The sequence below is a fragment of the Ambystoma mexicanum genome, chromosome 2p (assembly GCF_040938575.1).
Source record: "Ambystoma mexicanum isolate Mex_15411 chromosome 2p, UKY_AmexF1_1, whole genome shotgun sequence".
Classification (NCBI taxonomy): Eukaryota; Metazoa; Chordata; class Amphibia; order Caudata; family Ambystomatidae; genus Ambystoma; species Ambystoma mexicanum.
In genome coordinates, this window is record NC_090923.1 from 264,453,613 (window position 1) to 264,474,792 (window position 21,180).

The 21,180-nt window shown below is 45.6% G+C and overlaps 1 protein-coding gene across 5 annotated transcripts in view; it reads right to left on the minus strand.

Moving 5' to 3' along the window:
* Window positions 1-11,160, minus strand: part of CHL1 (cell adhesion molecule L1 like) — a 780,691-nt gene extending 769,531 nt beyond the window's left edge. For 3 of the 5 annotated variants that reach the window (XM_069643531.1, XM_069643532.1, XM_069643528.1), the window contains exon 1: window positions 10,929-11,160. Coding sequence is in view for 4 of the 5 variants with exons in the window: in XM_069643532.1 (XP_069499633.1) it covers window positions 10,929-10,956 (28 nt within the window). In the remaining variant the exon portion in view is untranslated. The remainder of the gene's footprint in view (window positions 1-10,928) is intronic. The other 2 variants (XM_069643529.1, XM_069643530.1) reach the window with 2 other exon arrangements.
* Between the last annotated feature and the right edge of the window lie 10,020 nt (window positions 11,161-21,180).

The window sequence follows — 21,180 nt, forward strand, 5'->3', positions numbered from 1 at the left end:
GGCGTGGTAAAATGGTGGTAGTGTGGTGGTAATTCCATTACCACTGCATTACTGCCACATTACCACACTGCCATACTATAGGTTTGGTGGTATGGTGCAGGACTTTCCTCCAGCAAAATTCTGGTTGTAAATCTGTGACCTTACTGCCAGAAAACAGCAAACTCAGCAGAATGAACACAAGCATATTCCGGCCAAAATCACCATTTAGTATGGATTTCCAAAATAGGGGGTTTACACCACCCTACCACCTCTTGAAATCCAGCAGCACCAAGTGGTTGTAATGGTAATTCCGTTTGGCAGTATTTTGGCGAATTTACCTCTTGAATACCGCCAAACTAGTAATGAAGCCCAATATGCTGCAGTGTAGCTTCTCCATGAGGATCAGTAGTGATGCACTGCACCGCAAGAGAGGATGGAAAAAGGGTCAGAAGTGATGTAGTTCAGTATGGAGAGCAGGACCAGCAGTGGCGTATTTTATAGCAGTCCATTTTGAGAACCAAGTTCTGCATTGATATACTCATTTGAAATAGATAGTTGGAAGCAGAAGCAACTTCAGAAATATACTACACAGAAATGTATCTTCAGAACCACAGACATCAGTGAAAAGCACTGCAATCCATGATTTGGGGCCATAATGAGAGGAATAGACTCCTCCCAAGAGCAAAATCTACAAATATACTCAGGACTATCTATCAGATACGTACTTCAATGCAATACAAGGCAGCATTAGAAAGGACATGTTGTGAATTACAACACAACGCTTCTTCAGAAACCAAGGCAAACATGGTTATCTACAAAGCATTTGCAACCAGAACCACACCCAGGACTGATGATCTGGACAGCTCCAGGAGTCATATGTTCTTCTGGAGTACATCATCAAAACCAGGACCAGAGTATGTAGATATCACTATAGTCCATGATGTCAACTACAAGGACTAGTAATGCAGTGATTAACTCCAGTGCAAATACATCAATGAAAAATTGTCAGCAAACACACGCTCAACCACTGCCCTTCCACAAAATCCAGAGAGAGCAGTGATGAATCCCGCAACAGGGGAAGATCCTAGCTAGCAATAGTGGAAAACACAAGCATACCAAGAAGGTCGCCTATTTCAGGTGGAAACAAAGCTAATTTGGGGTGCCGGTCCAATCAGTTGTTATTACGTGTCTAGGGTCTCATTCTAATAGTGCATGCTGTGGCAAGAATCCGTAGTGGGCTGTCATATGGTCTTAGACTTCAAGTCCCAGGATGACAGACATGGCATACTCTAAATAACTAGAAGTCATTCATACCCTGCCTTCGTTGTGTACCTATAGAGTTGTGAATTTTACAGACAGGCTGGGGACAATCATTCTGTAGAACCATTTTAGCACACCATTAACTTAGAAACATAGAAAGAAAAGTTGCGTTTGGAAACAGTGTAATACTCCGGGCACAGGCATATATTACAAATTCCCTGAATAGCCCGGCTCGCAATCTTTATAGAAATTGAGAGATTGATTACACGTCATTGTTGAGGCAAGTTTTATATTACTTCAGCAATCCCAAGAAACACAATGCCTACTTTAAAGACAACTCATGCACACTTCTTATGTTTACATTGCCCAGAGTCCAAAGTCGGAAATAACACAATGCCAACATGAATAGAACATCAGGCAATCCCCATCCTTCCCCCAACATGTCTGTTTTCTTTGCAAATTGAAGCCACCACTTGGTGTACCATGTTAATGAGATCCCGGTTTCCAGCAGCCGCCACATGTTTTAACAAACATGTATGTCATTTACAATGTTCGTTTTTCTGTTGTTTGTAATGGGTCACAGGTGGGGACACGCAGCTGTGTTAACCCCTGTTTTTGCCTCACAATGTTACAGCTTGTGAGGGGCTCCATTTCGGCATAGGGTGGCATGGAAAAGGTAAAACACTTTAGTAGCTGCTACATTGGTCTTGTCACAGTATTAACTCACTAATAGTTGTTGGGACACAGGTGACAGGACTGGCACTGCATTTGTGTGAGTTCTTCATCATCTCCATGACCTATTCTAATGGCATACCACTTGCATTGGCTTGGATGCTATTGGTGTCATTGGTTTCTTCATCCACTTTAAATTCTCTAGGGTTTGCCTCAGGCCTTTAAATCATGAACATGCCAATACTATGAGCCTCATTCCGAGTATGGAGGTAATCATGGCGCTATTTGCGCCATGACTACTTCCCATACCGGTACCGAGTCTGCCGGGCTTCAATGGGGACTTACCGGGGACTTACCTGTCCATTCCGACCTTGGAGGGACCGGTAAGTCCCCATTGAAAAAATCATTCCCCATTCCCATTTCAGCCCCCATAGGGCTCAATGGGAATGGGGAAGTAGCTAATAACGGTACTGCAATTTGCGTTACCGTTATTAGCTTAAGTCCCTTAATGGGTCCCGTCCTTAACATCTGGTCAGACCAGGCATTAAGGAAGGGACCCGCTAAGGGAATTCGTAATGAGGCCGTATGTGTGTCAGCCCAATGACGAAGATTGGAACGCAACGTTAGACCACACCATCCCAGACACCGGAATCGCATCTGAAATGAAGGCATGCGCTTGTAACTTCATCTTAAATATGATTTGAGTTCATGCATTAGGACCCTTACAACAGCTAGTGCATAGCATTGCACATTTCCATTGGGAAATCATGTGATCAGCCTCATCTTTAGAAATGATCTCTCTGGAGGTAGCTCTTAGATATTTTGAAATATAGCATAGGAGCATGCAGTGTGACTAAACAGTTATTTTTGTTTTTGTTTTGAATTTATTTATGTGCATTTAAGACAACATTAATCTTTTCTCACCATGTACAAAATCAACATATAAAATATCAACATAACAACCTTTGACATAATAATTATAAAAACGAAAAGAACCAATCAAATACATCAGCCATGGGTTCTTTACACATATTACACATGCTATGTGTATATAAAAAACCTTACTGCATGATACAGTTAACATATTTTTATACATTTCTAAAACATTACATTAAGAGTAAGTAATTCGCATAAGGTTATCTAAAAAGATTACTTAAAAATGTTGCTTTTTTGGTCATTTTAATCCACACATGGAAGGCCAAAGCAGAGAGAACATGGGATTCTGCTGAGTATAGCATGCTCCAAAACTGATCAGACTCAAAATTACCACATTTGGCATAGCCCCTTATGTATAAAGCATAAAAGGTCCCATAATTGGTCAACACATGGTGGGCTGTTTCAACTTGAGCGTGGCAGAATAGACAGAGGCTGGCATCTCTAGTGATCCCCGTCCAAGCCCCTGTATAAGCTAATACCAGCAAGAGGTCAAATCGTAGACAAAGTATAAATCTAGTGAGTGCCGGGAATCGGAGCGACACCACATATTTGCGGGAAGCATCCCCAAATAAACCCTCTTGGGCATATGTAACATGCTTGCATTTCTTCACCAGTCTACTAAGAGATAGAATCCGATCAGCTATACGAATTTAGCAACAGGTTTGCTGAAACAAAACGGAATATCACTCTTATTGTGACAATATAGATTGATATCATGATAATGAAATCCCACCGTGGTCTCCAATTCCCTGAACCATGAGTTTTTTTGTCGACAGGCGGAGTGTTCTATTGTGGAGAAAAGCAGAGAAGGCGAGGCTCTCCAATTACAGTCCATAACTTACAGGCCACGATTTCCCAAATGGAAAGAAGTGAGTGGAGGCCCAATTCAAGTCTTACCGCCTCCACTGGGACACAGCTAGGAAGGTTGAGAATGGAACGTAGAATCTTGTCCTCCGAAATCGGGAGCCATGAGAGAGCCTTACATGGAAAGACCTCGAGAGCATACATGATGGTAGGTATAGCAGACACCCTAAATGCAATCACAAGAGTTGGAATAGATGCTTCCCTGCTACCTAAAATAACCTGCCTAATCGCTAACCACTTAGTCCAAGATTTGAATACAATGCCCTCCTCAAGGTGAGCCAAGGACGGAGAAGCCCGCAGATGTAGGCCTAGGTACTTGAAGGTGAGGACATGCTCCAGCATAACTTTTTCTAATGCCCAAGGGAACAACTTCCTTGCCTTGATCCTGCTGGCACGGCTCATAACCTGGGTCCTGGTAATATTAATTTGCAAGCCATTTAGATTTGAATAGGCCTGGCGTGCATTTAAGGAGCGTTGCAATCCCAGTGCAGTCCTATCGATCAGCACTGTGTCATCTGCATACATGAGACAGACTATCTCTGTCATACCATATGTGGGGGGAAAATTACGGGCTAATTTTAAGGACTAGTGCAGGTCGGCCACATATAAGTTTTAAAGGAGTAGAGCCAATGCACACCCCTGTTTGAGGCCCCTATTTGTACTGAAGGACCTGGTCAGTGCCCCCTCCTTGAACACTCGGACCTGAACAGTTATAATATTGGGACCAGAGCATGCATTAGCCTTTTCATATCACTACATATTCATCAGGATACCTCAATTAAGTGTCAGGTTTGGGGAATCGTTTTTTTTCCTTTCGACAATATGGTGAATATAGATGAAACAATTGTGTAAACTGAGAACGAAGTACTGGCACTACCAAAAAATACATTTTTGAGAAAGCAGGTCATGAAGAGCTTGCAACATATTTCAAAATGTCATCATATTTTGGAAACATTCTACTGTTACACCTAACCAGAAGAGTGGGCTACTCCAATAAGGATATAATGAATTCAGTCTTTAATTAAAGGAGTTAAAACTATAGATATGTTTACCTTTGCTATAGTAGTTGTAGTGCTCATTACAAATCAATATAATTTGTTATTCACATTATTCATATTTTTTTTTATTTCATATTAAAGAATTCCCATATGGGTTTATTAATCGCATTTTAGGGGTGCAGATTAAGAATGCAGTTTCCATGATTTAGCATTAGGTTTGGGGTGATTAAGGGTAAATCATGTATTCTGAGGGATTAAAGGTCTAAGATGTATTCATAGTAGTTGAGGTTTCACAATATAGGTTCAGAAGTTAGTAGTTAAGACATGTATTGTTGATAGGGTTGTGGTTTATATGCTTTCATTTACTACGTATGCTGCATGGTTTAGGTCTAGTGGGTTAGTGTTTCTATTAGGTGTTATTTCTTAGAGGGTGAGGGGGTTTGATTTTAAATGGTATGTCAGGTAAGGGTTTAGGTATAAAAAGCGGGGGAAAGACTTATGTATTAAACATTATATGTAGTGGATTTATGTGCAGACAAAAGGACTTAGCTTAAGTGGTATAAGGTTTTGGACTTTGAAATTTGCACCGATAGGTTTGACATACAAGATACGATATACAGATATGGGTTGGCAAGTTCAAATGTTAATATGTGAGCTTAGAAGAAAGCAGACAGTTTAAGGTATAGGTGTGTGCAGTGAGATTTACTCATTAATAATTATGAGCTTAAATTTAGGAATCAGGGTAGGTGTTAAAGTTAAAATGTAGAGATCAGTTTGATAGTTTATATTTTGCAATGATTATGTTTAGCTATAGGCTCAGGGATATTTTACGGTCAGTGACTTAATAGTATCCTTTTATTTTCCTCTGGACAGTGAATCCCTCAAAAGGATCCTGAGTGCTACTGATTTCAAGGTCTGGGCTTCTTCTGGGGCATTTTGATTTTTCCCAACATGCCACAATCTTATGCATGGAAAAACTGGCCTTCACCAGCTCCACTGTCTCTCAATGTTTCATGCAGTAAATAAGCTGAAATCAGTGTTGTGCACACATGAAAACATGGCAGTGATTGGCAAACGTAATCAACTTGAATCAAAACATGCTGGTCATCATTACAGATGACCCCCATGGACACCAACAAGCCTTCCTATACACAAAATTGCCAGTAGAGTTTGAAGAATCTCCTCCCTATTCAGCCACATGAGAACTGTGATGAAGTACAAAATGGAGGCATGTTCTGCATGAATCGGGAAAAGCACAGAGTGGATTTTCCACCTAAATCCTTCTTTGTCCAAAATGTTACAGATAAAAGAAAAGGTGCAGAGGGTTTGACTATGTGCGAGCGAGTTCCTGCATTTGTGTTTTCTTTCAAATCCCCAAAAATGAGGCACCCAACCTGCGATGTTGACTAATTGAATGCATGTGACAAGGCCCTGCCATGTTTGGATTGAAGACATTTTGGATTACAACTCCCATCATCCATATCTGGTATTTATGTATGTATTTATTTATTTGTGATTCCAGTTGTTCATACTCAACCTTACACAAAATAGTACAAATCAAAAGAAAAATAATCTACCAATAAACATATTGCATCCATGTATACATCAAATGCCTACAAATATAATATCTGGTATTGTCAGTGGTTGTGAATAATGGGAATCAAAGTCCAAAACGTGTGGAAGTCCACAGGTTGAAGACCCATGCTGTAGGCAGAGAATAATGTGTTTAGGCACAGGCTTACTTTTAAGATTGTCACTTTCATTTTACGTTACTGGGAACTGGTTTAGGGATTCACATTCAGAACATCTGATTTAGGTTTGTTCTGTAGTGATGGATAGAAACGGAAGCGTTATAGACCTAACCCGAGGGCCATACTGGGAGTTATGGGCCCTGAAGACCAAGTTAAATGCATGGTCTGGAAAGGCAAGTGAGTGGGCGTTGGGGAGTGGTAAACACAATGAAGCCAGGCTTCATTTGCCAGGTGTGGCATGGGCAAGCCCCGCCCACCCGGTGCCTTCCAGGTTGCCACCGTTTTTCCCCACTTAGCAAACCCAGCCCATCTGGTGCCTTCCTGTTTGCTGCTCTTTTTCCCTACTTAATGAGCCCTCCAGCCTCTTTCCCTTTGCAGGTGGGGAGCAGTTGCAAGTGGATCTAGGTCACCTGGCCTAAGCACCACCCACCTTCTTAGCCCTGCATCTTCCTTCTGTTCTTAACTCAAGGGTGTCTCTTGCTTGTTTGTCCGAAGCAAAGGGCTGATGAAGAAAAAGGCAATTCCTGTTTGGACCTGTTCGGTCCAGGAGGACCCAGGGCCCGACCCCGTGCTCAGACAGCAGGTAAGCATGCACCAACATGTGTTAACCCCCTCTGTCCCCACAGACCATCCCCACCTCTTCTGGTCCCCCTGTGGTGTTCCTTTGTGCCACACACCCTTCTCGCACACAGGTGTTGCCTATGTTACTTGATTCTTCTACCCTGCGCCAGCCTGCCCCCCTCCAGCCTACTTCTGCAGGAGTCTGTCTTGATACATTCTGGTTTCACTGGCCCTCATTACGACCCTGGCGGATTTTTTCCGCCATCGACGGACTTTTCCGCCATGGCGTAAAGTCCGTTTACGCCATGGCGGATGGTGGACTTACCGCCCCATTCCGAGGTCGGCGGGGCGGTAAGTCCCCATTGACCCATTTACCCTTCCCCATTCCCATTTCGGCCCCATAGGGCTCAATGGGAGTGGGGAAGGCATTAATTACGCCACCGTACATTACGGTGGCGTAATTAACACCGAGGTCGGCATAGCGCCATGGATTTTTACGCCCGCAAAAAGCGGGCGGAAAAATGACCATGGCGCTCTGGGAACTCGGAATTGGCGGTAAGGGGTCGGCGCAGCTAACGCTGGCGTAAACCCCTTACCGCCAGGGTCGTAATGAGGGCCACTGTCACAATCTTGTGGCCAATGCTGTATTTGACTTCTATGGACTTCATTGATTCACAGTATGTCACCCTTTCTCAACTCTCATGCTGGATTTCCTTTGCATCTTGTACTCATGGTTGCCCTGAATCATGTTGTTCCCATCTTCATCTTGTATCCTGGCTTGCAACATTATGTGTTACTACTGAGTTCTGCAATTGTATTTGCTCTACCCTCTTGCTTCGTCACTCTTTTTGACAGCTTACTCTCTCTTCTCTCCTCGTCTCCCTTTCACCCTTTTCCTATCTCCTCCCCTTACTTTCTTCTATGCACTTACTCTATCAGAATTGACCCTGGACCTAGTATGATAGCAACCTCGTCTGTCTCCGCCCCCTACCCTTACATGTTCCCCTACTCTCACCCTCCTCTAGCACTATCTTAAATGTCATCAGTCCTAGTACGATAGTCACTGGTTTTGTTCCTCCCCTCCCTTTCTGCACCCCTCTCCCTCACTTTTTGTTTTTCTCCAGTTGTACCAGAAATGTTGTCAGGCCTAGTACAGTAGTCGCCTCGCCTGTCTGTTTCCATTTCCTTTCCACTCTTCCCCCTCCCTTCCTTATCTATGTCTTAGCTCTTGCACTATCTGAAATGTCATCAAGCAGAGTACAATAGTTAATTTCACATCCTTACTGTTCATGGCCTGTAAGAATTGTATTTTCCCTTGTTCCCTCCTTTGCCTTGAAGCGCTTTGAAACACATTCTGTATAGGCGCTATATAAATAAACATATATCATACAAGGGAGCAGAGCCATCCACCCACCATCTGAATAAAGTAAGAAGGGAGCCAGGGGATTCTGAGTGCTTGGGACGTGGCTGTCAGGTATGGCCTTGCCATAGTGTAAAGCTATGCTGGTGGCAGGGCACTCAGTGCGGTACCCCCATCATTCAAGCACTGTCGCTCAGAGCGACTCTCATGAGATGCAAAAGGCTCCCTCATCACAGGAGCGATGCACTTACAGCCAAGTCACTCCCCTGGCTGCAGGGCTATTGGTGCGGCGCACCCTTTCATCACAGGAGCACTGCGAGCCCAGTCTCCAGCTCAACGACCCTGGGAAATGACGCTGCTTCCCCCTAATTGCCCAATGTCCATATTTTCCATGCCATACCTGCTCGTATGGCCTGCAAACTGGCCAATGGGGGAGTGCCACGTGATTTCCCAAAGACATAATCACGCTAAATGTATTAGTTGAGGTAACGTGGAGCTTAATGATTTGGGTTTATGCATACAGTGCGGAATTAATCGTGAGTTTTAGGATTGAGGAGATGCTTACAATTTTGTTCATTGGGGTTAGACGTGTATGTTTGCATAAGACTGACGTGTGATTCACAACAACATTAAAAAAATTGCATTGCTCTGTATGGTAGTAGACCAAATGAACAAATGAAATGAAACAAGTTCATGTAGATGGTATTCCAGTTGCTATTGTTCAGTAGAAGACTAAATGAAAGTAGCCAACGTGGCACACACCTGCAGAATTTAGCTGGCATACACAACGAGAGTCAACAATGAGATAATCCTGGCACGAGCTAGGAAGATAAGCCCCCTGGCTCCTTCAGTGGACAATCTACTTTCATCTCTCGAGGGCCTGAGGGCCACAAAAGCCACCATTTATTATTGATTGAGTGTAATGATTGAAATGGTACCACTATAACTGTATGCTCTTCAGGGTTCTTGCCTTGAGTTACTTAACGGAGGTAAAACAAAAACAAAAAAACAATGGACACCTTAAGGGGAAGAAGCAGAGGTCATGTCTACAGCTTCTACACAACAAATATCGTGAGCCCATCTCGGGGACCTTAGGCATGTGTCCCCCTTACCCATCCTCGGTGTGCTCATACCCCCAACATGTGCGTCATATCATAAATCCTAATGTGTTGTTTTGCAAGTGGAATAAAGCCATGTGCACTGTGTACGAAGTGCGCCTTACCACGAGGCCATTGGGGCAAAATACGTGCGTTAGGTATTCTATTAGTAGTAACTCCTGCTACCTAGAGGACCCCTATACATGAATTATGGGACCAGGTAACTGGACTGTTGTCCTATCCAAGGTAACTGTGTAAAGAAGGTGTCGGCCTGGTTAGAGAAGCGGGCCGACCTGTAACACACGAACAACTCCAGTAGCGCAAAACATCTTCCGTGAATCTGTTAAAAAGTGCAGTGACAGCAGGGGGTCCCCCATCAACCAGTAATTGCAGGTTCACGTGCACTGGAGGCGGTGTAGCATGCTCGTGCCTCCGCCGTTTCCCAAACAATAGCAGGCAACGGGGTGCAGCGCGAGCGATTCCAGTCTAGCAGCTGAGGAGTAGTGCTAGTGACGAAATCCCCCAATGTCTAGGGGCGGTCCCAGGAAACAGGAACGGGTGAGGTGGTCTTTCCCGGTGAACACACCAGGGTTGCTAGACTGCATGGTGGAATGTTGGAAACAGTGCACAGCCCCATACCCCAGCTCCTTGCCCCCACAGTATGCCACTTGGGATAATGGGAGTAGTGCAGTGAGTTGGCCGCAGCACGATGGCATGTTAGACTATGACGTGCTGAAAGCAGTGTGGTCTGTGACCCTCGCCGGGTGGCGATAGTTGGGAAGAAGCGTGGCATGTCAGAAACGCTGCAGTTAGTGGCACAGTGTGGAATGATGGAGCCGTGCAGTGAAGACTGCAGTTAGTGTTGTGCGGGTGAGAGAACTGTGCAGCAAGCGCTGTACAGTGTGACGCTAACGCCAGTGCTGCACGTTGGGATGGCTGATGCAGCAATGCAGTGAATGCGTTAGGGTGGAATTCACGAAGTGGGACTGTTGGTTCGGCGGAGGGGTCGATAAAATTAGTGTTGCAGGGTGGGTTCTAAAAGCGGTGCCTTGTGTGATGCCGTGTGAGGGGGTATAGCAGTGTAGTACGCACACTGCATGTTTTTCACCAGCGGCATAAAGATTTGGAGAGAAGTGCCCCCTCCTCCTCCTCCTCCGCCGAGCAATGCAAGTTATACACGGAGCTCTCCCTGGTCCTCACTAAACGCAAGCAATCCTGCGTGCTCAGACCAAGCCGGGCAAAGGGCGAGACAAGTGCTGTAGCTTCACCAAGTTTGCACTTGCTCAACTCCTGGTCCGTGCAGCGACTTGACCCCCCGCCCACGCCTCTTCCCTCCATACCTCGCACCCCCGCCCCGCATATACCAGCAGTTTTACGTGATTATCGGCGGTGGTGTTGAAAGGGGAAGCTCAACACATTCTGCTAGAGAGAGGTGCCCCCAGGTTCCTACCTCTAGTTGCGTTCCCTGTGATTTTCATCTCCCGGACTGACTGGTGTCGGTGCACATCCCTGCTCCTCTGGGTGACCGTAGCTGGTTTGGAGCTGTCCTTTTCCGTCGCCTCCTAGCCTCTTTCGCAAGTGCCGGCGTTATTTTCTCAGCTCTCTCCGAGCCTTTCTGGCAGCGCTTTGATTTTCGTTAGAATCGTCTCATGCCTCACACCGCAGCGCTGCCTTTCAATGGGGCTGCAGCTGCCTATCACAGAGAAAATCCCGCCCCCGCTACTGGCTCGCCCTCCCAGTAACCCTTTCCTGCCCACAATACCACAGCACTGTCGGAGAGATGGTGTTGGCGGCCCGTGACTACTGACCTAACGTGCTAACAGCATGTTCTTTGCGGTTGACCAATTATACACGGCCTGCGGGCCTATTCTCCTCTGGTATATGTACCCCATACCAGTATTGGTCTTCCAGATAGATCAAATTGTTGTATTCGATATTTTTTGTTCTTTTTTTCTATTGCGTTCTGCTGCGTGTAGCATTTTATTTATTGAATGTAGGGTGGGCATTGTGTTATCACCGGACAGATATTGCCACAATTTTACACAATTATAAGTAAATATAGGGTCTGTGGACCTGCAACCCCTGTATGGGGATACAATTGTAAACCAGCTATGTAGCATTGTGAAACAATATTATTATTATTATTTAATATTACATTATGGTAATTTTATTAATCGAGTTTCTCAATTAGTTGTGTTCTGAAAAGTTGCTAATGTAATCAGGGCCAGTTGTAGGGTTTGCACTTCCCTGGGCGGCAAAATATTTCTAAACTCTTACTCAGTCCCACACTACTACTAAACCAGCAGTGACCTCAAGCATAGAGGTGATACAAGCACAACAGGAATGATATACTACCTTCAGTTCTTGAAGGTGGCATGGGCAGAGGGCAGAGGGCATCTACACAACACTAGTGCCAAAAGAAAGGACATTTCAAAACAAAGTTCTATCATTAAAAACGTTTTTAAAAAAAGAAGCACACTATTCAAAACACTAAAACCTAACCCCCATGAAGATATAAAGAAGATATGCAGAATTTTGGATGCAAGGTGCACTCTCGGTATGAAGGCAGGGGTATGTAGACACGGTTTTCGAAGCAAAGTTCAGGTTCAAACATGGGTCAAGACGAGGGACCACCTGGTGGTTGGCATCCGCCCAAAAACATAAATAAATATTAACAACAGGTTGCAGTCAGGAATCGAACCCTGCCTCCCCCCTTAACCAGAAGACCATGGCAATCGTTGGTTGTGGAGATGAGCAATGTCTCATTTTGGCATCTCACTATACAAGACTAGTTTTGATAAAGGTTCTAAGATTTAAAAGGTGTGTGCAATTTATACTTAAGCAGAAAGGTAGCATGAAAATCCGTTCTCTTGGAAAATGTTTTTATGCCGTGTGCGTTTTTTTCAATTGTGAAAGCAAGCCTGAATGAAATGTGCATATTTCACTTAGACGTCCCGCGACATCACTTCCCAATCTTCGTCAGAGGCCCAGACTTGTTTTAAAGACTTGAGTCCAGAGTTCAACTGCATGTTTGTTAAAAAAAGTATGAAGTGGGGCCTGAATTGCCACTACCGGTGGCAGATGTTGATTTTTTTAAAGTGGTGGGTCATACATATTTCCCTCAAATTTTCTCTAACGAACGAGAATAGCGAGGGAGCCAGAATCTATCAAGGGGGGTTTGGGTGTGTTCTCTCCCCAAGAACATTTTTTAAAATAATGTGTAAAAATTGTGCATTTTACAACACACTTTTTTGAAAAATTTGGGTAACAATCCAAATAATTTACAAAAGGCTTTGTAGGATAACTCATAAAAAAAAATCCGACAGATGCAAGTCACCAACATTGCATTTCTCCAACACATTTCCATTATGCCTTTGCCCACAATATGTGGGAGTATAAAAAAAACGTTTTCATGCTGGCTGCCCCATACATTTTCATCCTGGCTGCACCAATTTCACAGTTTTCCAATATAAGAACATACTCATGTTTGCTTTGCACATAATGCCAGTAAAGATACTATAAGAAAACATGCCCATGCTTGTTCTGACAAAATATGGCAGTATCCCCACATACTCTAGTTGGGTTTGTTATTGCATAATTGGGATTGGTTTGATTGTAATTCTTGCTAGTACTGTATACCACCACATTGCAGAATTTGCCTTTGGTTTCCTTTTGATTCATGCTCGCTGAATTTCACCACATTGTATTTTTCCTCCAAAGTGGCCTTAATTTAGGTTTGGTTTCATTTTGATTTGTGCTAGTATTGTGTTCCACTACTTTGCATTTTTCTTCCACAGCGCTCCTAATTTGGGTTTGATTGCATTTGATTTTCGCTAGTACTATGTTCCACCAAATTGCATAAATTGGGTTTGGTTCCATTTGATTCTCGCTAGTTCACTGTTCCACCACATTGCATAATATGGGTTTGGTTTCATTTTGATTCCGCTCGCTGAGTTACAACACATTGCATTGTCCTTCCACAGCGTCCCTAATTTGGGTTTGGTTTCATTTTGATTTGTGCTAGTATTGCGTTCTACTACATCGCTTTTCCTTCCAAAGTACTCCTAATTTAGGTTTGATTACAATTGATTCTCGCTAGTACTGTGTTCCACCAGCTTGCAACATTGTGTTTGGTTTCATTTGATTCACGCTAGTACTGTGTTCCATTACATTGCACAATATGGTTTAGGTTAAATTTTGATTCTTGCTCGCTGAGTTACACCACATTGCATTTTCCTTCCACAGCGCCACCTAATTTGGGTTTGGTTTCATTTTGATTTGTGCTAGTATTGTGTTCCAGTACATCGCTTTTCCTTCCACAGTGCTCATAATTAAGGGTTGGTTCCATTTGAGTTGCGTTTTTACTGTGTTCCACCACATTATATAATTTGGGTTTGGTTCCAATTGATTCTTGCAGGTTCTGTGTTCCACCCCATTGCATAATTTGAGTTTGGTTCCATCTGATTCTCGCTAATACTGTGTTCCACCACACCACATTTTCCTTCCACAGCACTCCCTAATTTGGGCTCAGCCTCATTTTGATTCTTGCTAGTATTGTGTTATGCCACATTGCATAATTTGGGTTTGGCTTCATTTTGATTTTTGCAGGTAATGCGTTCCACCACATTGCATTTCCACCAGCAGCACCTCCTAATTCGGGTTTGGGTTCCATTTGACTTCCCACAGTGCTTCTAGGTTGGATCTACATTTTAACGTTGCTGTTGCTTCATTCCCACACGTTGCATAACTTCCTGTAGTACGTCCCAACAGTATTTTCCGCTGCATTTTCCTACCACACTTGTTTTCTTTCCTTAGGGCCTCATACCTGTATCCTGCCACTGTCTTTCTCCACAGCCACACTTGCTCTTTATCCCTCGGAGTCCAAGGTGTGGATATCAGAACTGTGTCTTACTCCTGTTTTTCCTTTGCCACACGGTCTTCATCACATAAGGACCCAGGTTGTAGATTTTCCCCTTTGAGAATAACAGCTACACCGAGCCTGCTCATGCTATATCGATCAGGTCAAAGATCAGAGGCATCGAGCAGTGCTCCAGAAACACCACCTCTGCACTGATCAAACCACATCCTTACTTGCCACCACCTACCACACATCCTAGCACCATTTTGAGGACTCGTGCCACCCCTTCTAACTGACACGCCCTCCTGCAACACCCCTCTGAGTATCCTTCACCTCTCTCCAAGGATGACTTCGCAGCACTCTTCCCTTCCCCAGACTCTCTGCTCCTGGAAACCCCCTTCCCACCCCCCAGGTGCCTTCCAACTCTGAAATCACACCGGTCTGGCCCACGCTTCACATCTCTAAAGACTCTATACGCAATCCTGGCCTTTCCAACGTGCCCACAGCCCCTGCTAAACACCAAAAAGTCAGACACTGTATCTCCCAGGCCACATCTATCAAGCACCCTTCCCCCTACTTCAAACACACACCTAAGACACCCCCCTCACCTACACCATCACTGGCTCCCCCACTTTGCCAAACCCAGTAAAATCACCCCTCAAAATGCAAAATAGCCCACCTGGCACTCACCCCCAGCACTGCCAGAAGGCCATCACCACTCCCCTCTATTACTCGTAGAAGTCAGTCTCTAGATCGGGAAAATTCTATTTGGTGCCTCTCAAACTCTGACCACCCCCTATACACCACATACTCCACCTCTGTAACCCCGCTCACCCTCAGAGAGGGACTCCAACACATATCCCCTGCACAAACTTACATCCCTCATAAATCCTACACCAGCCCCTACGAAGAGGCCTTCCACCTCCCCAGCCCATCACACATACACTATGATATGATGATATGATATGGCATTTATAACGCGCCTATACACAGGTGTTGCAAGGTGTGACGAGGCAAGGGAGGGAACAGAGGGAAGCCAGACAACGATCTTACTAGGCCAGGTGTCATTCAGATCGTGCAAGTGCAAGGGAGGGGGAAGAAAAGTGCAGGGGGAGAGGGGAGGGGAAAGTACAGTACATGGGATAATAATAAACAAGATAAATAAAAGAACAGAATGTGCAGTACATGGGATAATAAATAAACCACATGAATAAAAGAGCGACCAGCAGGTGCAGTGCAGGGTGAGTGCTGAAGCTAGTGATGGTGGGGGGACTGTGGGGATACAGAAAACAGTCCCCAGGTGCAGCCAGGGTTGCAGTGAGGCAGCGCAGTGCAGGCATGCAACTGGCTGGGCTAGGGCTCAAGATCATAAGGGGCCAGGTATCCAGTGCAATCTCAGTATCAGCCAGGAAGTCAGCAGGGGAGAGGGGGAGAGAAAGCAGAAGCAAAGAGGAAGGTTTTAAGGTGCTTCCTGAACCGAAGGTGGTTCTCCTCAAGTTTCAGGGAGGCAGAGAGGCTGTTCCAGAGGGAGGCCCCAACAGAAGAGAGAGATCTACCACCAACGCGTTGCTTCAAGAAGCGACTGACCCTGAGGGAGTTGGAGGCGGAAGAGCGAAGAGCTCGAGAAGTTAGATATTTAGGAAGCGGGAGAGGTAAAGGTATTGAAGCCCCAGGCCCCAGAATGCATTGTGGTTGAAGTTAATCCTTGCAGCCACTGGGAGCCATTGCAGAGACTTCAGTCCTGGGGAGATACGATGCCTGGGCTTGAGGCCGAGGACAAGTATTGCAGTCCTGTTCTGGATGAGTTGCAGAGGGCGGAGGGTAGAAGCAGGCAGATTTAGAAAGAGGCTGTTGCAATAGGCCAGTCTAGAGAGAGCTAGAGCTCTGGAGACAGTGAGCTTCTGGGGGAACGAGAGAAAAGGAAGAATACCTCTGAGGAGGTGCAGTTGGTAGTGTGCCTTCTTAGAGACCTCAGAGCTGGGAGGAAAGTAAGAGAGTGCGGAGTCGAAGATGACATTGCGGTTTTTGGCCTTGTAGGTGGAAGCAGGAAGAGGGCCAAGAGAGGCCAGCCAGAGAGTTACAGGAAAGGAGGGAGTGGGAGTGCCGATGAGGAGAATTTCAGTCTTACTGGCATTAAAGCAGATGCTGTTGGCGACAAACCACTCCTGTATAGCAGATAGGTAGTCAGAGATGAGGGACGGAGACGAGGATGTGGAAGGAAGCCTGAAAATGAGCTGAGTGTCGTCCACATAGCACTGAAAGTTGGGGCAGAGAGCATGTTAGGAAAGATTTCATATTGTATGTAATTTTCCCTCCATGTGGCAACCCCCAAACTTTTTGCTGTTGTTTTACACCCTGATGTAGACTTTGCCAAAGAAGCGCAGCCTTCCGCCGCACTCCTCTGGGCATTTGCTCAATTCTTATGGGGAAACTGACATGCCCTTAAGACAGTTAGTACTGGGAGACTTTGTTTCCCTTAGTCCTTTCCTCATGTTGCAGATTTTGTGCAACATGAAACAAGAGGGCACTGTAACTTACATTACAGTGCACTTGGGTCTCTAGTCATTCCAAAGGCCCTAGAAACTCTCGCTGGACTTATTATGAACTGTGCAAGTGTGTCACGGACGGTGCTCGTGGCAGCTATCGTTTCTCTTTTGTTTTGAACCTTTTTTCACCATGGTATCCGCGCTTACCGCGTTTGGCACAAATGAGTGGCCTGGCTCCACAATGGCCATGCCACGTGGTTCTTTGTCCTGTCCACTGACCATTTTGCCCCTTCACCTTCCCCCAGGTCGAGCAGAAATAAGGAGGCAGTCCTTATTTGGTCATGCACTTTCTCGCGAAACCCCAAAGCTTTCGCGGGCTTCTGCATGCCTTGTGTGTGCCTCCAGGATGTGGGCAGGGATGTGGGTGCTAGAGAGTCTAGAGTGTCCTGAATGACTGGGACCACCGTGGTCCGTGATAGGTCCACATATGGTGTGAGTGTTTGTGAGCAGATCTCCCATTGGGCCCTCTCCGTTTAGGCGCGAAGGGAACTTTGGATAAGAGGAGGCTGAAAACACCACTACTATGATGATCTCCTGAGTTCACACCGAACAAGGGATAAGGAGCCAAGTATCCTGCAACAAGAATTTGAGTCAAGGAACCACTGGTGACCCGCTGAAGGTTTGGCACCCTTAACTGCTGTCGTCCTGCGAGACCCCTCTGCATCTGATCATCCTAGAAGGTCTGCGAAGGCGCTTCGACCCATTGAAATAGTGGGATCAACTATTCCCAGCACCTTCATCAAACCCTGCAAGTAAGCCTCTTCGGAAGTGTCCCTGGGCCAACCAGAGGGCTGACCAGCTTATGGAAGATGCTTTGCTCTGTCACCGCCGCTGTTTTGGGGAAGCCCTCGAAACTTGGTTTACTGCTTGCTCTGCGTCCACAGCACCCTCACACCGAATTTCGTACACTTGGCATTCCCAGGTCTGAAGTGAGACGAATGTGCCCGGACCAGAGTAAACACGGTTGCTGTGTTGCCCAGCTGTGGTAACAACCTGTGCATGTACGCTGCATTTGGGACACCCTCTATCCTGCATCCTGCTACGCAGAATCTACACAGTGTCGAGACATCCTGATCATCGCAGCTGAACCTGCCAGCAACGTGATCTGAACTGGAGAAGTCGGGGTCTGCCTGCGTCGGGGACCGGTGAGTAGTCCATACCCCAACCGGTGGCCCCTCACGCAGGAGCCTGTTTCTTTTCTACCGCTGTTATGAAATAGCGACTCCATCCCGCACTATCACCCTGCCTCTGCCCACAAGTGGAGGCCTTGCTTGAGTAGTGGGGACTTGTTCTGCATCGCTTCATTCACCTTCCTGAACTGCCTGATCTCCTTGAAGAGGCCCTCTTTTGTCCTTCGGCACCAGTGCGTGCAGGTACTTTTGAGCATAAGGCTCCTCTCGTCGTAGGGCTTGGACTTCCTCCTAGTTAGGTGTATTTCAGATGTCGAACTGGATCTAATGATTACTTGCCTTGCCAGTTTTCCTCCCCATCTAGGTGGTCTATATATTATGTGCTCCTAACTTCTTAGACCCCTCGGTCTTGTATATATATTGTATTGATTGTGATGTGTTGGTTTACTTTAGTATTATTGTGATTCTTTGCTATGGTCGATGTTACAAAGGCCTTGTAATAAATGTGTCTATATTTTTAATATAACACCTGTCTGGAGTAATTTGTAAGTGGCCTTGTTTTGTGTGCTCATTGAGGTCTTTCCGTACCCCTCACCACTCTTGAGACTTAGTCTTGACCGCCGCCATCGCTACCCTGATTGGTCTTGCTTGTCAGAAGGTTACCCTGTTCCAAGAAACTAGGCTGGCCTTCTGAACCTCTGCCCCTCCAGGTCAGAGTTCAGAAATCCATCTTAACAAATTGGTGGCAGCAGTGGGATACGACTGAAGGTATCCAGTGTTGCGCACAAGCAAAGGCATTTCAAGTTATTTCTAACAGGACACCTAGTGAATTGTCGTAGTATAACTTTTTAAAGGCCATAGTTCTATCTTACAGTATGGAAACAAGTACCTTGTGAACTTTAAATGCTTCTAAATCCGAAACATTGAAAAAGATGTGTGCTGAAAGAGGTGTCTCCTCTCAAGGCACAAAAATGGAAATGATCCAAAGAATCATGGCATGGCAAGAAGCTCAGCTTAGCCCTATAGCTTCAGAGGACAGTGCAGAAGGAGGTGGGGCTGCTCTCACTGGTAGAACTGATAGTTCTGCCGCTGCACTGGTCCACAGCGACCATGAGGACAGGGAGGATGAAATGTCCAATGTTTCCTCTGCCAGTGCTGATGGGGAAGCCATGCTTGAATTCAAGAAGCAAGAGCTGCTGTTTAGGTAGAAGGAGCTTGAGTTCAATATGGCCAAACTCCAGGAAGAGCTTGAGTTCAATAGGGCCAAGCTAAAGATCAAACAGGCAGAAAAACAGAAAGACAGGGATCACCAGTTGGAACTGGCCAAGCTCTAAGTTGCAAATGGATCCAATGGACCTGGACATCGGTCTGGGGCCTCCTCTCATCCAAGATTTCCAAAAGATCTGCTCAGTGTGTATGAGGAAAAGCATGACATTATGGACTGGCTGAATACATTTGAGTATGCATGTGAAGTTCAACAAGTTGACAATGCCGATAAAATTGCCTGATTACATAGCAGACTGCCCCATTCTGGCTGCAGTGCCATTATGGAAATGTCAAAAGCTGAGAGAGCAGATTTTGCAATGTTGAAGCAGACACTCATTTTAAAGTTTGGAAAGACTCCTGCCCAATACTTAAAAAGTTCAGAGAGTATAAGAACAAAGAAGGTGGTACTTGGGTATCTTATGTAACTGAATCCTTAAAAAACTTGACTGGCTTGGTCGAAGGTTATAAAGTTTCTCCTTTTGAAGGTATGATAAGTCTTGTCATGCTGGAACATATTTTTGCATCTTCTTCCCCTAAGCTTAAGCAGCATTTGGCAGATTAAAAGGAGATAGATCCTAAGAAGCTTGCCATTGCAGCAGATTTATGGGTGTCACATTGTGTGTCTCATAAGGACAAGACTCATCCTGGTAAGCAGGAGGAAGGGAAAAAGTCCAAAGATAAGGAGGATGGGGAAACTGATAAATCTTCTTCCCAAAAAGGCCACAAAAAGAAAAATAACGGTAGGACACAAGAGAACTCACAGGGTAGTGGAGGTCATCCTCCAAAACAGAACTCTGGTTATAATAAGCCTCCCTATGTAAACAGACCCAATGGATCTTGTTTTGCTTGTGGAGCAAATGACCACGTGAAGGGGGATCCCAGATGTAAGGTCAAAACCTTGGGGGTCCACTCTGCTAATCTGGCCTTCTCCTCCTACGAGGAAGAAGAAGAGATTACCGGAGCATCCTTCTCCTCAGACTCCTTCCCCAGCGGGATAGAAGCTGAGGTAGTTTTAGTTTCCTTGGTTTCCTGGGAGCCTAAAGTTGCAGAGGCTTCTGCTAGGATTCCAGATAACACCAAGCACTACTTTAAAGACAGTGTGCTGATCAATGGAGTAGATACTCCAGCGCCTAGGGATAGTGGGTGCAGTCGAACTGTAGTAAATTCTACCTTGGAATACTCAGAGGAAGTTGCCAGAGCTACTCTGATGCCCACTAAGTTGCCTGACGGCCCACCTCTCATGTTCCCATTAATACCTGTAAATCTTACTATCAATGGTACAGCAGTCAGGATTCCAGTGAGCATTCAGAGGAGTGTCCCAGGAAAGGTCTTGTTGGGCAACGATCTCAGAGCTTTAGGGCTTGTCGGAGATACTGCTGACAGACCCTGCACAAGGTCCCAAATGAGGGCAGCACTGGCCAAGACCAATGCTCTGCCCCAGCCAAAGGGGACACCCAAGGTTAAAGGAGTCAGGAAACCAAGAAGAGGGAAAGATAATATTCCCCCTAACTCCCCTACCACTGCGGTGGAGGTAGTTGGTCAATCGCCGGGACCTGACGAGGAGGTGGTGATGCCTGAAGTATTTGACCCCAATGACTATCCTGAACTAAAGTATTTGTTAGTAGAAGGTGGTTCTGACAGGAAATAATTCAGTAAAGGCCAACGTGAGTGTCCATCTCTGGAAGGCCTAAGGAGACAGGCCTGCTCCCAGCTTGAGGGTGAACCTCCTGGGAAGCATCGGATTTATTGGGAAGATGGACTCCTGTATAGTGAGCCCCCAGAGTCTACAGAAGGAGACCATAGGAGGTTGGTGGTTCCCCTTGCTGTAATACCCTTCCTCCTGCAGCTGGTGCATGAAGTGCCCCTTGATGGTTACCTTGGTATTAAGAGGACCAAGCAAAG